Genomic DNA, 21,601 nt, shown 5'->3' on the forward strand with positions numbered 1-21,601 from the left:
AGGTACACTCTGATGTTAAGAGGTACGCTCTGATCATTTGGAGGAAACAACACGAATTCTCTAAGTTGAACACAGTTCTTATGTTGAAACTTAGTGATCGTAAAAAGGGGCAAACCCTTATGATTGGTTGACATTTCTTCGGCGGGAAAAGGGTCCTTCCAGACTGACACCCCCTCCTCCTCCTTCTTACCTCTCCAATTGTCTTTTCTTCTCATCACACAAGAAAAATCATATGTACATTAAAAATGCTAATGTTAAAACGATTTGTTCTTTCTAGATTATTTTCCCACGGAGCGCGGACATTCAAATAACACCAAACATGACCAATGTAGAACACGTATTACAAAATGAAGGTTTTGATAATGATTAATTAAATTCTTATATTCCATCTGTGATTACTTTCTTCATTTTGATAACTTCAAACACCTTGCACGTAGCTCCATTCACTTACAAGTATATTTCTTTAAGCAGGTAATACACATTTCAATTAATATTATCCAAGACCCACACACACACATTTTGCCTGTGAAGACATCTGTTAGCACTTTCAATGTTGGTTCGCATCTTCACAAACTCTGTGTCTGCAGGAAGCCATAAACGTTCTTATCTGATCTTGGTTGGTTGGAATCTCACATGGAGTGTTGAACTCCTCATTCATTGAAGGTTTAGCTTGACCGTTTGTCAAACTTCTAATCCTCCTTGCTTCATGAAGTCTGGCTAATGGACTTTATTGCCCTGAAATATCCCTCCTCTGCTGTGATTACTCACTCGAAGTTTGTGAAATGCCAATTCCACCCGGTGTGGGGTTTTCTTATCAACAGAAGAATGTTGACACAGATCCTGAGGAGTGGTTGAGCTTTCACAGATGATATCCAATGAAGATATGTTCATTACACCAGTGAGTCCAGCTTCATTCCAACCACAGAGCCAGCCCTCCTGATCAACCTGTCTGTGGCGTGGCTCTTCCCGTTCGAAAAAACGATCACAAATCTCACATATGGCAAGTCAACTGTGCATTTATTTTTCCAGTCCAATGGTGCTTGATATATATATAGTGAGAGGAAACCAAAGAAAATCCAAAAATATTTACAATAAGACAGAACAAAAAAAACATAACCTGATCCCAGTTCTTCCGTAGCTAGGGTTCACCAACAGGTTTGTAACGTTCTCCTCATTAAATGTGGGTTAGATCCTTGTTGCTCCACTGTGCAACTCAGGAGAAAGAGTGACCTCTTCTGCAGCCGACATGCTGCTTTTAGCTGTTGAGCCCCTCCCAGGGGTGTGGTTGAAATAATTCCCCAGTCATAAATGATTTAACAATAAATGGTAACATTGGGGTTTCATGATGATTAATTATCATTCATAAACTAAATAAAAACATGTTCCAAAACCAATTATGAAATAATTTACCCGTCAAAATAAAGCGATAAATAAACAATATGACGCCTGGCACATGACCTCAAACCCACGACCAGGTTTCCACTTAAGCCCCTGATTAGCTCCGCCCTGTCTTGCCAGTTGTGACTTCTGTGGCGTCATGCCACCAGGTAAGCTCTCTGTGTGTATGTGAATGTTTGCATGTGTATCATTGTCCATAGCTCTCCGCTTCCTGTAGACGGAGGCACTCCGTCACATTATCCCCCTCCTCTCGGAGGTTGACGATGTGCGGCAACCTAGACAAGTAGTCAGCCACCACATTGTTTTTTCCCGCTCGATGCCTGATCTGAAATCTGAAAGGCTGCAGGGAGAGGTACCACCGTGTGAGGCGACTATTATGGTCCTTCATGGTGTTCATCCAAGTCAGAGCTCGATGATCAGTCTCTAGGTCGAATTCCCGGCCAAGCAGATAGTATTTCAAACTCTCCAGTGCCCACTTAATCGCCAGGCCCTCCTTCTCCACGGCTGAGTATCTGGTCTCTCGAGGTTGGAGCTTGCGGCTTAGATACATGACTGGCCGTTCTTCTCTAGGGTCTCCTTGGGCCAATACTGCTCCCAGTCCAACCTCTGATGCATCCACCTGCACCACAAACTTCTTGCCAAAGTCTGGGCTCACGAGGACAGGGGATGAACAGAGAATGTCTTTAAGGGTCCTGAATGCTCCATCACACTCGTCCGTCCATGTGACCGGGTTCCTCTGGTCTTTACAGGTCAGTGCTGTTAGTGGTGTCGCGATGCTGGCAAAATGAGGTACAAACCTCGGGTACCAACCAGCCAAACCCAGGACGGAGCGAACCTCTTTCTTGGTGCGTGGTCGCGGGCAGTCCCGGATCGCTTCCACCTTGTCCATTTGGGGCCTCACCTCTCCCAGTCCCAGCTGGTAGCCCAAGTAACGTGCCTTCTGCCGGGCCCACTCACACTTTGACGGGTTGAGTGTCAATCCTGCCTCTCGTATTTTCCCCAGGACCAGCGTCAGGTGTTGCAGGTGCTCCTCCCATGTGCTGCTGAAAATCACCCAGCATCCAGGTAGGCCGCACTACAGTGGTCACAGCCCTGGAGAACTCTGTCCATAAGCCTCTGGAACGTCGCTGGGGCTCCGTGCAGGCCGAAGGGGATCTTAGTAAATTGGAACAATCCTGCTGTTGTCCGGAATGCCGTGTATTGCCGACTGGTTTTTGCCAGTGGTACGGACGGTCCTTCCACTCCTTCAGTAGGTTCACATGGTATGCCTGCTTCTGTCTCTTCCTCTCTGGGTGCAAAATCTCATAGGTTACTGGACCCATTTTCGGTACAACCACATCCGTTTCAGGGTTTGGTTGAACCGTTCTACCAGACCATCTGTCTGTGGATGGTAGGGTGTGGTCCTTATGGCGGAAATTCCCAACTGTTTGTGAAACAGCTGCATAAGCCTGGAGGTGAAGTTGGTACCTTGGTCGGTCAGGATCTCGTCAGGGATTCCAACCCTGGAAAACAGCTGCACCAGTGCTCTCAGAACAGCTGGGGCGGTGATTGTGCGCAGGGGAAAAGCCTCAGGGAACCGGGTCGCATAATCACAGACCACCAGGATGTACTGGTGACCTGCACTGCTTTTCACCAGTGGTCCAACAACGTCCATGGCAATCCTGCGGAATGGAGTGGAGATGACAGGGAGAGATTGCAGGTACGCTCGGTCGGACTTACGGGCAGAGCATGTTTTTTGGCATGTGGGGCATGTAGCACAATACTGTTGGGTGTCAGTGTATATGGATGGCCAATGAAACCGGGAACTGATGCGTAAGTATGTTTTGTGGCGACCCAAGTGTCCTGACCATGGAATGGTGTGTGCTAGGTGCATGATCAGTGCTCTACAGCACACAGGAACTACTAGACGTTTGTGTTTATCACCTACCACGTACAGAACATCATTGTCCAACACAACAATTTCTTTCCCCACACAGTTTTCTTTTGCCTCCCCAACCTTGGCAAACAAATGTTTTAATGTACCATCTTCCCTCTGCAGTAAAGAGATGTTCTCTGGCACATTACACAACCCATCCGGTTTTAAAGAATTAGGCTCTAACAGCTTCAACTGCTTCTCAAAGCGGCGTTGTCGACGTGACTTTTTGGGGCCCTTTGTCCCACCATTAAACAGACTACGGTCAAAGTCTGTAAACGGATGGACGGAAGGGTCAATGTCAGTGGTCTTTGGGGTGTCCTGCTCACACAGACGGCTGTTATTGTCTGTGAGTGGTGGGGCACCCACCTTAGTCATCGATCGAGTTAACACAGGACAGGATGTATCACCATTACCCTTAATATGTGTTTTCCCAAAAACATTTAGCTTATTTTCCCCCAGCAAGGGTAACAACACAGGAAAGTCTACTCCCAGGAGCGCTGCAACCGGTTGTTGTCTGGATGCTGTCCCGCTCGCCTAGGAAGCTGGTACTCTCCTGGCATTGAGGTATTGGAGAGCCAGTGTAGCAGCTGTGAGCCCATCCGGTGGTTCATGCTCCTTCACCCAGGTCCTTACATCCGGAGACAGAACACGAAGAAGCTGTTCCAGGATGATGATCTCCCCGACCTCCTCCTTGGTGTGCTGCTCAGGACGAATTCAGCATCGGTAGAGTCCCTTCAGGCGATGATAGGTCTCCGTGGGGTTTTCTCCTCCTGGCCTTGCCACCGTCCGGAACTGCTGCCGGTAAGTCTCTGGCGAGATGTCGAACTTCAACAGCAAAGCTGCCTTCAGGTCTCTGTAGCAGTGGGCCCTCTCCTCATCCATCGCGGTGTAGGCCTCCAACGCTTTCCCCGACAGAAGTGGAACAAGCCGGCGTGCCCACTCAATCTCTGGCCAATTCCAGGTTTTAGCGATGCGTTCAAAACGCAGGAGATATTTCTCAATGTCCTCCCCGGTGTTATAGGGTGGTATTTTGGGGTCACTGTATTACCTGTGGTTGGCTCTCTGCTCCTCAAGTCTGCTACTGGAATACATACTTGCCGGTGGTGCTTGGGCTGCTGACACTGGCATGTGAAAAAGGTTGGCTGGTCCCTGGAAGGCCTGCTTTGATGTTACACAGCTCTCTTAACAGTCTTTCTTCTCTCCTGGTTTGGCCTTCCAGGAAGCCTCTCATCGGAGTCACCAGCTCAGACTCTGGCTGACTCCCTGATGCGGTAGCAAACTTGGCTCTGCTGCCTCCCTCATCTTCAGACGACGAGGGTGGAGCGGTCTCCCATGCTGGACCACCACATGCTTCCTCCTCTTCTTCTTTCTCTCTCTGCTGAGACCAAAGTCCAGTGCGGCGTCTTGGCCGAGGCACACTTTTCTTTCGACTTGCCATATCCCACTTCTGACACCAACTGTGGCGTGGCTCGTCCCGTTCGAAAAAACGATCACAAATCTCACATATGGCAAGTCAACTGTGCATTTATTTTTCCAGTCCAATGGTGCTTGATATATATATAGTGAGAGGAAACCAAAGAAAATCCAAAATATTTACAATAAGACAGAACAAAAAAAACATAACCTGATCCCAGTTCTTCCGTAGCTAGGGTTCACCAACAGGTTTGTAACGTTCTCCTCATTAAATGTGGGTTAGATCCTTGTTGCTCCACTGTGCAACTCAGGAGAAAGAGTGACCTCTTCTGCAGCCGACATGCTGCTTTTAGCTGTTAAGCCCCTCCCAGGGGTGTGGTTGAAATAATTCCCCAATCATAAATTATTTAACAATAAATGGTAACATTGGGGTTTCATGATGATTAATTATAATTCATAAACTAAATAAGAACATGTTCCAAAACCAATTATGAAATCATTTACCCGTCAAAATAAAGCGATAAATAAACAATATGACGCCAGGTCACATGACCTCAAACCCACGACCAGATTTCCACTTAAGCCCCTGATTAGCTCCGCCCTGTCTTGCCAGTTGTGACTTCTGTGGCGTCATGCCACCAGGTAAGCTCTCTGTGTGTATGTGAATGTTTGCATGTGTATCATTGTCCATAGCTCTCCGCTTCCTGTAGACGGAGGCACTCCGTCACACTGTCAAACCTGTTGACAGTCCTCTTGGACACATTTCCACCCCAACACACCACAGCATAGAACAGGACATTGACCACCACAGACTGGTAGAACATGCAGAGGAGCTTCTTGCAGATGTTAAATGATCGAAGCCTCCTCAGAAAGTACAGTCTACTCTGAACTTTCTTATATACATGGTCTGTGTTGCAGGACCAGTCCAGTTTACTGTCCAGCCACACGCCGAGGTACCTATAGTTGTCAACTATCTCTACCTCGTCGCCTCTGATGGACACTGGACGTGGCTTTGTCCTCGACCTCCCGAAGTCCAAGACCAGCTCCTTAGTCTTTGAGGTGTTCAGCTGCAAGTGGTTCCTCTCACTCCAGTCCACAAATTCACGTATCAGACTCCCTACCAGTTCCTGCTTCTTCCTCTATCTTTAAACAAATGATCAAAACCCACACATTTCTATAACAATTTGTCTCCAATCTCCAATAGCCAACACAAACCCTGCCATTTTCCTGAGATAGACCCGTATCCATGCACTTGGTCATTTTTCTAACGGCGGAAGTTCTACCTTCCAATCCATCTGATCTCGTCTTTATTTTATTTTCCCCGTTTCCCTTACTTTTATCTCCATCTTTAGAGGATTTTAGTGGTGTGCTTTGGTCAACTTTATAGTTCAAATCTTTGTTTGATGGTTCATTCACTTCATCATCCAGCTGCTGTATAGTCCTTTTATCCTTATCTATTTTTACCATTTTAATCAGCATAGAAAATCTGTCTTCATCAGTTTTTTTTTTTTTTTTTGTCGTTTTTGTCTTTTCTAACAGAGCCAGTCTGCGTTTTTCACTAAACAACATGCTTGTTTTCCTCCTTCTAATGACTTCTAGCTCTGGAGTAATTTTTTTCACAGTTTCCCCAAGTATATCTTCTTCAGGCATCGGCATGCCCCAATCAGGCAGATTTCCAACCTTTCTCTGCTTCTTAGCCCATTCATACCAGTTTTTCACAACATTCTTCCGATCCAACAGACTCATTCTTTCCACATATGAACTTACAGAGCAAAACAATACAGCACCACAGTTCCACAAGGCTGCCATTTTACCCTTAGTTCAGATAAATCTTTCACGCTTGAATACTTATATTATAATACCCAAAATAATTTCTTAAAATATTTGTGGTATGAAAATCACAAGCAAAAACGCCCTTTTAATCCGATAGACGTTTAAAGAAAGTTGTTCATAAAACTACTTTCAGCTATAACTTTATTAAAATAATTAACCAAGAAAGCTGTTTTTACCCTTTTTTAAAAACTTGCAGAACTTACAAGAAAAACTTTTTTAACCCAGTAGAAATTTAAGATCGTTGTCTATACATTTCTTCACATGAAACTTGAAAAACACGCCGCATTAAGCATAAAAATGTTTGTTTTATTTAATCATAATATAGGCACTCACTGTGCAACCAACGTAAACGTGAGACGACGACAAGAGTATATTCCAACTTTGTTTTTCACTTTAAATATATCTTTTTCTAACAATTTTGCGGCACCCAACTCGCAAGAAAAGCTTTTTTAACCAAAATAGAAATTAACACGCTTCAATACTTATATTATAATATCCAAAATTCTTTAATAAAAAACTTGTGACATGAAATTTAAAACGGTTGGAACTGGAGTTCATTTCCGTCGCTCCAACACGATGTCACCTCCGGGTCTTAATACTTTGCTTTATGGAGAAAAGAGGTCAATGCAGAGTGTAACGGGTCGTTTATTCGCCGCTTCAAGTCAAACAAAGATACAAATAGCTCAGGGAAAGATGGTCCCGAACGATAGGAGTCAGTAAACTCCATCAAGCGCAGAGAGAGAGGACCCTTGAATAAAAGTTCAATGATCAGTCGATTGTTCACGTCATTGAACATTTTTCAGTCTTTCTGAAATATAAACTGCCATTTTTATTGTGTTAAGTTTTTGTACCTTCACAACACTCAGGATCCCCTGGTTGGTCTCAGCATCTGTTCTTATGCTGAAATACCCGTGAGGATCATCATAGACAGAGTACTTAGCCTCCCAGTTTCCTGTTCCAGGTTCATCTCCTTCGATCACGTTCACTTGGACGATATCACCAAGTGTGTTCTCCAGAGCAGTCATGTGGTACTGAAAGAAGAAAACAGACTTGGACTACAAAGTAAAAGTGTGTCTATGTGATTGTTCGTTCTGAAATACTTACAAATGTTGGGCTGAACCCTGGGACGTGGTTGTTGATGTCAGTTACATTAATGATGACCATAGCTTCCTTTGTGAAGCCTGTCCCACCCTTATCAGTAACTTTGATTCTCAGCTGGAACGCTTTCACCACATGAGACAAGAAATAATAATTTGGGGTAAAATTAGTCTGTTTAGGAATTTCCCCACTGTGGGACAAAAAAGGAATATTTTATCTTATTGCATCTTTAAAATATTTGGCAGTGAAGTTAAGAAGCAGGAGAGATCAATCTTAGGGTCAGTTTTTACCTCTCTGTCCAGGACACTGTCTTTCATAGTGATAATTCCTGACGCCTTGTCCATCTCAAACATGGTCTTATTCAGGTCATTAACAGGGATGCTCTCCTGGCCAATGATGGAGTACACCAAGTCAGTGTTGATGCTGTGGGGTTTGTCTGCATCATCGGCTGATACTTGCATCACAACAGTGCCTGTGAACAAAATGTATCAAGTCCAGTTTCTTCATCTATAAGAGGTCAGACTTTTGATTAATGATGCAATTTTTTAAGTGACCAATGATTACACCCAGCTTCTTTCTTTGATTCTGAATCAATTTATCGGTCTAATCAATAAGTGTGATTTATATAGACTTTATATGTATTTTTCCCAAGTTACCTGGGGGTGAGAATTCCAGGACAGAACCAGTGAACACTTGCTGAGTGAAGACTGGTTTGTTGTCATTCAAGTCTTGCACAAGAATTGTAATGGGCGCTGGCTTCTCAAGGTACTCTCCACTTAATGACACGGCAAAAACTATCAACTGCAAACACAAAGAAGGGATGTATGGCGAAACTGTGTAAAATGCTTTATTGTTCTACTACTATTAATAATAATATTTGTTTATTTTATATATACATCACGTATTATTTCATTTGCACCTTCAGTCAGAGACTTGAAGTACAGCTTACCTCAAAACTCTGGTGTGTCTCTCTATCTAGTGACTCTTTGAGCCAAATTCGTCCAGTACTTTCATCTATTTCAAACATCTCTGGTCCCTGCATCTTGTACAGCCCCTCACCTTTGGAAAACCTTTCTGACTGAACCTGAAATGACAAGAGAAACACATTTATGGTACATGTACATACCAGGTGCACATTTTGACTTTTACACAGAATCACCAGAAAAAGACAGAACTGTTTGAAACAGCTTTGAATCTAACAATAGCATTCAGTTAAACATCAAGTGTAAATTACATTTACATCTGCTACCATACATTTATTTGTATTATTATTTATTGATTTGTTTGTGAATGAACATGTGTGTGTATAAACCCAAATATAGCATTTTCCCAAACATTGAATGGAGCTTTGAGAGACTCTCTCCATGGATAAATAGTTCTCGAAACCATTTTTGGATCCTTCCCAACAATTCCCTCCACACCTGAACCAACTAAAACAAAAGCAAAAACATGTATAGGCAATTAAAACAAAGGTAAATATACATATAGACATACAGCAGCACCATTAAAACCATACCACAGTTTACATATTCATTACAACCACATGGAAGTTGATTTATTTTAGTGATTTCATATAATGCAGTCTTTGTATAAAAAAAGATAAATGCCACACTAGGGAATGACCAGTCCTTTAAAATGTTTTGAAATCCAAATGAGGACAATGTTTGATTGTAACTTTGAAGAAAATGATGTCACCTTACACATCAAACATCATGTAAAATACAGTAATATTAAAAATAAATGAGTTATAGAATATTGTTAAAAAAAAAGCCAGAGCAAAATAATATTATTATATTGCAAAGAAATAAAATGTACTCTAGAGCCAGGAGTTATTAAACACTTACGCCAAATAGTGGAGAAGTCAGCACCCAGAAGGTGAATGCAAGGGAATACATTTTTAGATCTATCACTCCATAAGGTGGAGTAGATCTAAAATGTAGCCTTCTTCTTCTTCCTGTGAGTGGAGGTGTGCGGAAGGAGCTGAGAGAGAACGGTCTGAGAAAGTGTGTTTTTTCGGGCTTTGTCTATATTTTTCTTTCGTTCATAGCTTAATAAATGTTATAGTTTCACTTGGTGAAGTGTGTTGTAAGTATCTTTTCGTTTAAAAGGTGTTTTTTGCGTGTGACGTCACTATGGTGGTAACGGGTGATTTCACCGGGTTGACTAGGAAGCACAGTGTCAATGTGGGCGCCGGCTCCGGGTTAGCCGTGGAGGAGGTAGCACTGGCGGTGGGTGAGAAGGTTGGTCACGGCAACATCAGATCGGTAGCTCGGATGAACGGTGCCGTGGTGTTGTTCGTGACCAGACTGGACCTGGCGAATCGTCTGGTGGAGGAGGGGATCGTGATCGGCGGGGTCCTGGAGCAGGTTCAACATCTGGTGCAGCCTGCGACACGGGTCCTGCTGTCAAACGTTCCACCCTTCATCAGCGACGAGCTGCTGGTCCGAGAGCTTTCCAGACACGGGTCCCCTCTGAAGAAGATCGTGTCTGGATGTAAGTCTCCTCTGTTGAAGCACGTCGTGTCGCACAGACGACAGGAGTTCATGATCCTGAACAAGAAGGACAAGGATCTGGACATCAAGTTCGTTGTCAAAGTGGACCACTTTGATTACCTGATGTTCGCCTCGTCCTTGACTATGAGGTGCTTCAGTTGTGGTGGGGAGGGTCACCTGGCCAGAGCGTGTCCGTGCCGACCAGACTCGGACCCGCCCGGTTCCGACGGACAGCGCGCCGCTGCCCCGGATCCCGGTCCATCCGGGTCCGGTGAGCGGTGAACTCCCGCGGGACGATCCGGTCCGGAGGAGTCGGGTGGGGCTGAGCGGGCTGGAGCCGCGGACGCAACTCTGACAGGTGAGAGCGGTGACGTCATCGTCGCGATGACTGAGGAGAGGGAGACAGGTGAGAGTGAGACGGGAGGAGTGGGTGAGAAACAGGTTGAGTGAGACATGTGAAGGGGGAGACAAGCAGGTGAGTGAGACAGGTAAGGTAAGGTAAGGTAAAACTTTATTGATCCCTCAGGAGGTCTCCTTCGGGAATTTTTTTTTTCCAACAGCCAGCAATTTTCCATAAACAATACAAAATAATACATAAAAATAAAATAAGAAGAAGAACATAAAGAGGAAGAACAAGATGACACAATCTAAGTCTAAAGATAAAGACAAAGAACATAGGTCAAAGAAAAACAACAAAGACAAAGGATACAAAGACTAACATAGAACAGAACATCCAGATACTCTCACTCCACTCCTGCCCCCGAACTCAGAATTGTACAATTTAATAGCCCGAGGAATGAATGAGTCCCTGAGTCTATTAGTGTTGCACCTGGGTAGGAGCATTCGTGCACTCATTCTGCTTCTCTGCTCACTGATGACAGTGTTCAGAGGATGACTGTCATCATCCATGATGGACAGTAGTTTGTTCAGTGATCTCCTCTCAGCAACTGTCACCAGTGAGTCCAGCTCCATGCCAACAACAGAGCCAGCCCTCCTGATCAACCTGTCCAACCTGTTGACACTCCTCTTGGATACATTTCCACCCCAACACACCACAGCATAGAACATGACACTGGCCACCACAGACTGGTAGAACATGCAGAGGAGCTTCTTGCAGATGTTAAATGATCGAAGCCTCCTCAGAAAGTACAGTCTACTCCTTCTTAACCTTCTTATATACATGGTCTGTGTTGCAGGACCAGTCCAGTTTACTGTCCATCCACACACCGAGGTACTTGTAGTTGTCAACTATCTCCACCTCGTCGCCTCTGATGGACACTGGACGTGGCTTTGTCCTGGACCTCCCGAAGTCCAAGACCAGCTCCTTGGTCTTTGAGGTGTTCAGCTGCAAGTGGTTCCTCTCACTCCAGTCCACAAAGTCACGTATCAGACTCCTGTACTCGTCTTCGCTGTTGTCCTTGATGCATCCAACAATGGCAGTGTCGTCAGCATACTTCTGGACGAGACTCAGCTCTGAGTTGTAGAAGAAGTCTGAAGTGTAGATGGTGAAGAGGAGAGGGGCCAGTACTGTCCCCTGAGGTGCTCCTGTACTGCACACCACAGTGTCAGACTTGATATCCTTCAGCCTGACATACTGTGGTCGATCAGTAAGATAGTCCGTAATCCAGGAGACCAAACCAGGGTCCACATGCATCTTAATCAGTTTGTCCTGGAGCAGAGTGGGTTGGATAGTGTTGAAGGCACTAGAAAAGTCTAGGAACAGGATTCTCACTGAACCGCTTCCTTTATCCAAGTGGGAGTAGGTCCGATGCAGGAGGTGAAGGATGGCATCTTCCACACCAACTGCTGGCTGGTAGGCAAACTGCAGGGGGTCTTGCGCGTGCTGGACTTGTGGCCTGAGATATTTGAGGACCAGCCGCTCCAGTGTCTTCATCAGCTGCGAAGTCAGTGCCACCGGTCTGTAATCATTCAGCTCCCTCGGTCGGATCTTTTTAGGGACTGGAACGATAAAGGAAGTCTTCCACAGAGTTGGTACTTTCCCCAGCCGTAGACTGAGGTTGAAGACATGCTGGAGCGGCTCAGCTAGTTCAGCAGCGCAGGTCTTTAGCAGTCGAGCAGACACCTTATCAGGACCAGCAGCCTTCCCTGGACGAATCCTCCGAAGTACATACCTGGAGTGAGCTGAAGCTGGGAAGTGGTTGTGTGGAGCTGGGGGGGGCACAAGAAGGTGGGGCAGGTCTTGAGGCAGGCAGCAGTGAGGGTGAGGTGACCTGCTCAAACCTGTTGAAAAAGTTGTTCAGTCCATTTGCCTCCTCCACCGTGTCAACTGCAGTCAGAGAGGCCTTGGTCTTGTGTCCAGTGATGGTTTTAACACCATCCCAGACCTTTCTTATTTCTTCTCGGCTCAGCTTCTCCTCCAACCTCCTCCTGTAGGTGTCCTTTGCCACCCTCAAGCGTCGCTTCACCTCCTGCTGAGCTGATCTCATGGCGTCCCTGTCCCTGCTCCTGAATGCCACTTTCTTCCTGTTAAGGACATCCTTGACCTCCTTTGTTACCCACGGTTTATTATTAGGGTAACAGCGGACAGTCTTAGTAGGGGCGACAACGTCCAAGCAGAAATTTAAATAATCTGTTAGACAGTGTGTCTGTCCCTCGATGTCCTCACCATGAGACTTCAGCAGCACATCCCAGTCTGTTGTTTCAAAGCAGTCTCTGATGGCGTCCTCCACAGCTGGTGTCCACTTTCTGATTGTCTTGGTAGTCACAGTCTGTCTCTGCACCAGAGGAGTGCACTGTGACTGAAGGTGGACCAGGTTATGATCGGACCTTCCAAGTGGAGGGAGAGGTTTGGCTCTGTAAGCGTCCTTCAAGTTGGAATAAAGAAGGTCAATTGTCCTGTTATTCCTGGTGGGACAATCCACAGCCTGATGGAAAGTAGGCAGAGTAGAGTCCAGGTTGGCATGATTAAAGTCTCCAGAGATGATGATAAACGCTTCAGGATGTTGATTCTGAAGTCGAGCTGTCATTGTGTGGATCTTCTCACAGGCAGATGCAGCCGCAGCGCTTGGAGGAATGTAAACGCACAGCGCGATCACGTGACTGAACTCACGCGGTAGATAATATGGACGCATGCTGACAGCCAACAGTTCTAAATCTTGACAACACAAGACTTTCTTTACAGTAACGTGTCCCGGACTACACCAGCGTTTATTCACGTACATGATCAGACCTCCTCCTCTGCGCTTCCCACACGCGCGCGCGTCTCTGTCCGCTCTGACGGTGCTGAAACCAGGCAGCTCCACGTGTGAGTCCGGAGTCAGCTGCGTGAGCCACGTCTCCGTGAAGATCAACAAGCTGCTCTCTCTGTAGATCCGCTGGTTGTTGAGGGCAGACAGCTCGTCGACCTTATTCGTCAGTGAATTGACGTTCCCCATCGTGATCGTTGGGATCGTTGGTCTGTGACGTCTCCGATTGTCCGTTAGCTTAGCGATTTGGCCGCTTCCCTGCATGACAGCCGCGATACTGGCGCTGAAGTTCTATCGGGAACTCGTGGCGATCTCCAGCCCGTGCCATTGACTTCAGCGATAGTAGATCCTCTCTTGAGTAAACAAGACGATTCTCCCCATGTTCAAAAGTATCCATTTAAAAAGTTATAGTAAAACAATTTTATAAAAACAGAAAAATTATAGAAATTGCTGCTGAGCTACTGGAGAGGCAGCCGTCCTCGTCGGCGCCTTTATGACGATCATGAGGTGCAGGCGAGTGAGACAGGTGAAGGGGGAGACAAGCAGGTGAGTGAGACAGGTGAAGGGGGAGACAAGCAAGCGAGTGAGACAGGTGAAGGGGGAGACAATCAGGCGAGTGAGACAGGTGAAGGGGGAGACAAGCAGGCAAGTGAGACAGGTGACGGGGGAGACAGGCAGGTGAGTGAGACAGGTGAAGGGGTAGAAATGAGTGAGGTGAATAAAACATTCGAAAAAGTAACGATCAAACAAACAGAGTTTGAAGCAGCAAGGACTCAAACAGCTGATAGTGAGGAAGAGATGGAGCAGGAATCCAAGAAAGTCAGGAAATTAAAAAGGAAAAAAAAACAAACACTGTAGTGAAGGAGAAAATAAACAAACCTTCAGACAGAGTGATGGACAGAATAAATAAAAAAGCAGAACAAAGGTCAGACGTGATTGACAGCAGTGATGAGGGAGACATTGTATCAGACAGTAGTGACGTGTCTGTCCCTCTCACTGTGAGTCAAGAAAAGAGAATATACAACACAACTATGTTCAAAACCTTTTTAATAGAAACGAAGAACATGAAGGGCCTAAAAATTGATAAGTATTTCCCAGACGCTAAACTGTTTTATTTATCAGCGAAAACACATGTTAGTTACAAGTACAAAGGAGCTTTTACAGACCCGGAGATATATCGGATAAAAAAAATAATGCAGAAAGTGAAAATGCAAAATGACTGGTGATTTTATTTGGCTTTTTACAAAATTAGTGTTCTTCAACTTCTTAATTTTTAATATGGGAAGTTTCAAAGTAGTTAGCTTAAACACCAACGGGGCTCGGGATTTTAAAAAGAGGGGTTATATTTTTGACACGATGAGATCCAAACATATCAACGTTTTATTCTTACAAGACACTCACAGCGACTGTAACAATGAGACTGACTGGACCAGGGAGTGGGAAGGGGAAGTGTTTCTAAGCCACGGCACAAACCTCAGTGCAGGAGTGGGCTTTTTATTCTCCAGAGCGTTCACCCCAAACTCTATTAGAGTCGAGCTGTTTTTAATTCCTTTTCTGTTGTTTTTATTAACGTCTATGCTCCGAACCGAGGTGCAGAGAGAAACGGGCTCTTCGAAAAAATTAATGAAAAATTGAATGATTGTGGCTCCACAGATTATTTATTCTTAGGTGGGGATTTTAACTGTACTGTTGATGTTTTAGATAGGAACCACATGGAGCCCCATCCAGCTTCTCAACAAGCTCTGAAACAGCTGCTCACATCCCATAGGTGGACGTTTGGAGGAGGATGCACGCTAGCTGCAGACAATACTCATGGTCCCACCTAACTGAACATTGGGTATCGTTGGCACGGCTTGACCATTTTTATTGATTTAAACACCATTTTAGCGTTTTTAAAACAAGTCATATTGTGCCTATTGCTTTTAGTGATCACTGTTTAGTTTTATGTAATGTTTTTATAAGAAATATTTTACCCAAAAGCGCCTATTGGCATTTTAACTGTGTTTTAACCAGCGACCAGAGCTTTTATGATGTTCTTAGTTATTTTTGGAATGATTTTAGACAAACAAAAAATGATTTACCTTCGCTTCAACAGTGGTGGGACCATGGTAAATTCCAGATTAAGCTTTTATGTCAGCAGCACACTCTAAATGTCCAACACATCCTCACACCCAATGCGTCATACCGTCCGACGCCGTGCAATTTCCCCCTGGCGTCACTAGGGTGACGTTACAGGGGGGACAAAAACCTCGGTTTTAGCCTACCCGGGTCACCCAGTAAAATACAGAGCACTCCATGACGTCGTATTCAAACGACCTGGGTTACATTTGACGCGTCGCCTAACTCGTCGTTGCCATGGTAACGTGACGTGACGTGTTTCTGTTGTCATTTGGCTACCGTAATTCTAAAACTATGAAGCGCACTTGAAATGTTTAGTGTCAACAGTGCGATTCTAACCCCGATTGTGATTACATTGTACAATACAACATTAATAATGCATTCTATACACTTTGTTGATTATAAGTGTTAATATATATTTAAGTTGCCCCAAGAATACAAATATGTCAACATTGCTAACTTTAGTATCATTTCCGCTTCATGAATTCCACTTAGCTTCTTGCTAAGTTAAATTAGCACATATGAACAAAGGCATTTTCACCATGCTCATAACATAGTTGTTATTGTGAGGCTTTATTTGTCATACTTAAAAGCCTTTAATGCCTTTTATTTCTACACACGTTGGGTTATAACTATAGCTACGTCCAGCATTATCTGGTACACAACCTAAAAGAAACCTGACAATTCTGAGAAGCAAGAATGAATCTACTGCTCTACTTTCTGCCCCTGCTGTCGGCCCTGGCCTCAGTACTGGACCCTGTCCCTCGCAGATTTGTGCCTTATGACAGTAAGTAACACTCAAGACTTTGATCTTGGGACATTAGTCCAGTAGTTTATTCATCATTAATGATACATTAGTCCAGCGCTTCATAATTCTAAAACTATGAAGCGCACTTGAAATGTTTAATGTCAACAATGCGATTCTACCCCCGATTGTGATTACATTGTACAATACAACATTAATAATGCATTCTATACACTTGTTGATTATAAGTGTTAATATATATTTAAGTTGCCCCAAGAATACAAATATATCAACATTCTAACTTTAGTATCATTTCCGCTTCATGAATTCCACTTAGCTTCTTGCTAAGTTAAATTAGCACATATGAACAAAGGCATTTTCACTCTGCTCATAACATAGTTGTTATTGTGAGGCTTTATTTGTCATACTTAAAAGCCTTTAATGCCTTTTATTTCTACACACGTTGGGTTATAACTATAGCTACGTCCAGCATTATCTGGTACACAACCTAAAAGAAACCTGACAATTCTGAGAAGCAAGAATGAATCTACTGCTCTACTTTCTGCCCCTGCTGTCGGCCCTGGCCTCAGTACTGGACCCTGTCCCTCGCAGATTTGTGCCTTATGACAGTAAGTAACACTCAAGACTTTGATCTTGGGACATTAGTCCAGTAGTTTATTCATCATTAATGATACATTAGTCCAGTGGTTTATTCATCATTAATGATACATTAGTCCAGTGGTTTATTCATCATTAATGATACATTAGTCCAGTGGTTTATTCATCATTCATTTTCTACAAAGGTGACAATAGTCAGACATTTCATGAGGAGGGAGTGTTGGACTACTCCACCATGTTGCTGAGGGACGACCTGGGCCTGCTGATGGTGGGTGCCAGTGGGATGGTGTACGCCCTCGACCTCAATGACATCTCCAAGAAAAATGACTCAGTAAGAAAACTTTTAATACTTTCTTCATGAAACATGGTGTGTGAAATATTAAAAAAATATACAATAAATATTACAATTATTTGATCGTTCTGCCTCTGTGCTCATCAACACTCTCACATGTGATTCAAATGTTTCAGGTGAAATGGGACGTGACACCAGAACAGGCCGCAACATGTGAACGTAAATCAACTGATGCAGCTGTAAGTTATAAAACGATTAAAACTGTAGTCCGTTTCTGTCGCTCCAACACGACGTCACGTCCGGGTCTTGATACTTTGCTTTATGGAGAAAAAAAGTCGATGCAGTGTATACGGGTCGTTTATTCGCCGCTTCAAGGCAAACAAAGATACAAACTCTTACAATCCATCGGACTCGCTCTTTTCCGGCAGCTCCGGGAAAGACGGTACTATACCATATCCAGTACTATAGAGCATCGCTATATTTAAGGGAAAGTTTCCTGTCCAGGGGGTCGTCTCTTCCGGGGCAGTGGTTCTTTCAAGTTCGGTCATGTCTCGGGTCACCTGGAGAGGTAACTTCCTTGCTTCCCTGTTGCGTGGGTGGATGCCTTTGTCTTCCAGCCCCAGTGAAATGTTGGTTGTGAATGTGTATTCAAACGTTTAAGCTCTTAGATAAAGCTAGTAATTTATATTTTATATTTTGATTATCGTTTAGCATTAATTTAAGTATGGCGTATACGTATAGTGTATAATCATTTTGAATCCAACAGTTAAGATGTGTGTTTTCATATGTGTAATCCAGAACTGAATATTTGACTGATTTAATGAATCAACAGACTGAATGCAGGAACCAAATCAAGACACTGTTGAAACGACAGGACGGCCGGATGTTAGTGTGTGGAACCAATGCTTTAAAACCACAGAGTGATTACATGGTGAGAACTGTATAGACATGTTTTTGCAAAACAACTACAAATTTTCTTTTGTCAAATGGTCACTTAAAGTAGAATCTATGTGAACATTTTGTAGACACTAAGATTACCTTTATTGTTGTTTTGCAGTCATACATGGATGAAAACCTGACTCTAGAGGGAAAGAATGAAGTATCAGTTTGTCCACTTGATCCTTCTGAGAGCTCTGCCTCCCTCATGATTGGTAAGAATTATGTTTTAATAATACATCTGTGTTTCGCACTGAACTATATATATATTTTTTTTATTTGAAGGAGACAATGTGTACTCAGCTGTTGGAAAGTTCTTCTCAAAAGGATCTGCAATCAAAACGTCCCAGAAAAGCTTTGTTGGTAAATGAATGAGATCAAACATCAGTGTTTCAGATTTTCATCACATTCTTCTATCCATGACAGATCCCACATTTGTTTCCATGGAGATGATGCCTGAAAGTGAAAACAGTGACACTGGAGATGATGACAAGATCTACTTGTTCTTCAGTGAGAAAGCTGTGGAGTATGACTATAAAACTACACATGTTAACCGAGTAGCTCGAGTCTGCAAGGTGATAACAAAAATATTTGTTGTCTTTATCAATAGATCTTTGTGTTGTTTCTTCGTCGTCTTTACTATAAAGTAATGCTGGTGACTTTTAGGGAGACCGTGGAGGTGATTTTGATTTTCGGAACAGTTGGACATCATTTGTTAAAGCCAGACTAGAATGTCCAGTTCCAGGTTGCAAAGGAACTTCCATGATCCAGGACACATTCCGCTGGTGTGACCCCCAACAAAACTGGAAGTCATGTTTGTTCTTTGCTGTCTTCACATCACAGACGTGTGTATCTTTCATCCAAGTTTGAATCTGTTTCTTCTCAAAGATAATCCATCGTTTTCAATTCTTTCTACCCAGTTGCTCAGCAGTGTGTGTCTACAGTGTGACAGACATCAGCAGAGTGTTTTCAAAAGGAACATTCATGATAAGGTATTCTCATGGATGGGTGCCCGAAAAAGATCTATTAATAGGTCTTCGACCTGGCTCAGTAGGTTTGCTATGTTGAAGTTTGTTTAAAATGTATTCCACACGTCTTATGAAATCCTGCTTCTGCTCATCTTCTTGCAGTGCATAGATAATGCAGCACGGATGGCTGGAATAAATGATAGTAAAAAACTTCCTGGAATCATAGTTAAAAGAACAATAGAATTTCCAATAATGATGGAGGTCATTGAGCCAATGGGAGGAAAAGCGTTGATGTTGAAAGGAGGAGGAGAATTCACAAACATCATCATTGACCAGGTTCAGACCACAGATGGAGACAAACATCATGTGATGTTCATCGGCACAAGTGTGTATTTGCCATTTTCTCTTTATTAGAAAAAATAATGTGCAAATATAAAACAAATGATGAAAATCTTTTCGAATATGGTAAGTATTTATTTAATGTCAAACATAAAAACAACCTTTGGTTTTCTGACATGAAAGAAAAAGGAACCATCGTAAAAGCTGTGAACTACGATGGAGAGATGTTCATCATAGAGGAAGTCCAAGTCTTTAAGACCTCAGAGCCCATCAAGATTCTCAAGTTCTCCAATGTCACGGTAATTTCATGACAGAGTGTTGAGGCTTCATGTTGAATTGAATCGCTGAAATAAGTATTTTTCTCTGATGTGCAGCGTCAGATCTACGCAGGCTCAGACTCTGGAGTAGCACAGATGTCCCTGTCCTCCTGTGGAAGATCTTTGTCTTGCATGGACTGTGTTCTTGCCAGAGACCCTTACTGTGGCTGGGACCATGCTGCTGGCAAATGTTCAGCTCTTTCTGATACACAGAGGTGAGTATTCTAAAATATGAGGTGCAGTGTTGAAGGCACACATCATGGTTATTGTGAGATAAAAACAAACTGAAACAAAATTATTTTTTTCTTTAGAGAACTGCTCCAGAGTGTGAAAGAAGGCAATGCTTCTCTGTGTCCAAAGAATGGTGAGTGAATCACACCCCTGACAAAAGTCGCCTCCAACATAATGAATATAAGAATGGCTTAGTGCTAAAATGTTGACTTGTGTCTTTCATAGAACCTCAAACTGAGAATAAATCTCTTACTGCTCCTGGAAATGTAAAGCTTCTCTGCTCTCTGGAATCAAAGCTGGCAACGATGAGGTGGGAGAAAGATAACTCCCCACTGGTCTCTTCACCTCATCGTCTGGAGCAACAAGATGGACTGCTCATCCTGAATGTCTCAAAGTCTGACACTGGTCACTACCGCTGTCTGTCTGTGATGAGCTCCAAAGAAGCTGAATACAAAGCCACAGTTGCCCAGTACAATGTCGTCATTAAAGAAAAGACAGAAGAGACTCAACCTCAGCAATACGACTTCATTCTCCTGTCTCTGCAGATTGGGTTGGTGCTGGGTGTTTGGTCTTTCTTTGCACTTCTTATTTGGAACATATACAAAGGCCACATTGGTTTTCCATGCAAGAAAAAACAGCCAAGAGCTGTCGCAGACCAAAGTTGTCAAGCATGCACAAACAGCAAGGCACAAGTGGATAACAACCAAGAAACTGGAGATAATGTTTCCACTCATGTGTAAAGATCCTGCGCAGACCTCGACCATGCATTATCAGTTTTAGGCACGGGTGAACCTGGTAGTGTGTGGGGTGACATTTAGATTTATAACATTATTCAATGCCTTAGTGTATGTGGTCGAGCTGGTTGAAGGTTGGTTGGTGTTGTGAAAGGGTGTCTTTGCTGGTCAGTAATTTAATGTAGCACCAGCAAGAGAGAGCCAGGCTCAGTGAGAGTTCTTAAACAACTATTTTCAAAAAATAAATAATTACATTAAACTCTACACTTGAATTACATTTAAAAAAGCAAAAATACTATTAACACTGTTGATCTTATGGCTGCAACAAGAAAAACAAAAAACATTCTGATGTTTTATTTCTTTTACTGATATGATTATGCATTTGTAGAAACTTAAGTGACTAAGATTGTTTTAATTACCGTTTCAATACATTCATGGTGTTTGATGTGATCTTATTTTTCTGATGTGTATAAAGATCCAATAAAATGTCAAAAAAAAATAATTGACTGTTTCATTTATTGTGTATACTTTGGTTGGCTTCCAGAAAACAACAGTCTACAGAGACAAATGTGATTATCTTCAAACATCTTTCATTCGTTATTGTTCAATCAAAACAAGAAACTTCAATCAAAAGATATAAACATATTTTGGAATCAGAATCAGAATCAGAATCAGAAAACCTTTATTAGTCCCGCGAGGGGAAATTCGGTTTAACAGCAGCAAGAGAAATAAAAACACCCAGAAATAAAAACGAGAAATAAAATCTAAATGGAATAAAAGATAAATCTGCGCTATATAATATTTACACAATCATATTTACATAAATAACAAGAGGTGCAGTTAAATAGTTATCTTGGTGTGTTTTTGTTGTGGAGTCTGATGGCAGCAGGAAGGAAAGACCTGCGGTACCTCTCCCTCACACACCGGGGATGGAGCATCCTATCACTG

The 21,601-nt window shown here is 43.3% G+C and overlaps 1 protein-coding gene and 1 long non-coding RNA gene across 2 annotated transcripts; one reads left to right on the plus strand and one right to left on the minus strand.

Moving 5' to 3' along the window:
- Positions 1-7,964: 7,964 nt before the first annotated feature.
- Positions 7,965-8,696, minus strand: LOC148063637 (uncharacterized). The gene is made up of 3 exons (XR_015713491.1): positions 8,607-8,696; positions 8,314-8,458; positions 7,965-8,129 (listed from the first exon to the last, which is right to left on the minus strand). It is a non-coding gene; the product is annotated as an uncharacterized LOC148063637 (long non-coding RNA).
- Positions 8,697-16,042: 7,346 nt separating this feature from the next.
- On the plus strand, positions 16,043-20,914 carry LOC148063638 (semaphorin-4E-like). The gene is made up of 14 exons (XM_087810325.1): positions 16,043-16,847; positions 17,022-17,167; positions 17,305-17,367; positions 17,961-18,059; positions 18,186-18,279; positions 18,350-18,427; positions 18,491-18,639; positions 18,731-18,909; positions 18,985-19,114; positions 19,195-19,417; positions 19,555-19,670; positions 19,746-19,903; positions 20,000-20,052; positions 20,145-20,914. The coding sequence occupies exons 1-14, from the start codon at positions 16,760-16,762 to the stop codon at positions 20,657-20,659; spliced, it is 2,091 nt and encodes a 696-aa protein (XP_087666451.1). The 5' UTR covers positions 16,043-16,759; the 3' UTR covers positions 20,660-20,914.
- Positions 20,915-21,601: the final 687 nt, after the last annotated feature.

Source organism: Callionymus lyra, chromosome 16 (assembly GCF_982586985.1).
Source record: "Callionymus lyra chromosome 16, fCalLyr1.hap1.1, whole genome shotgun sequence".
In the NCBI taxonomy this organism is placed as follows: Eukaryota; Metazoa; Chordata; class Actinopteri; order Syngnathiformes; family Callionymidae; genus Callionymus; species Callionymus lyra.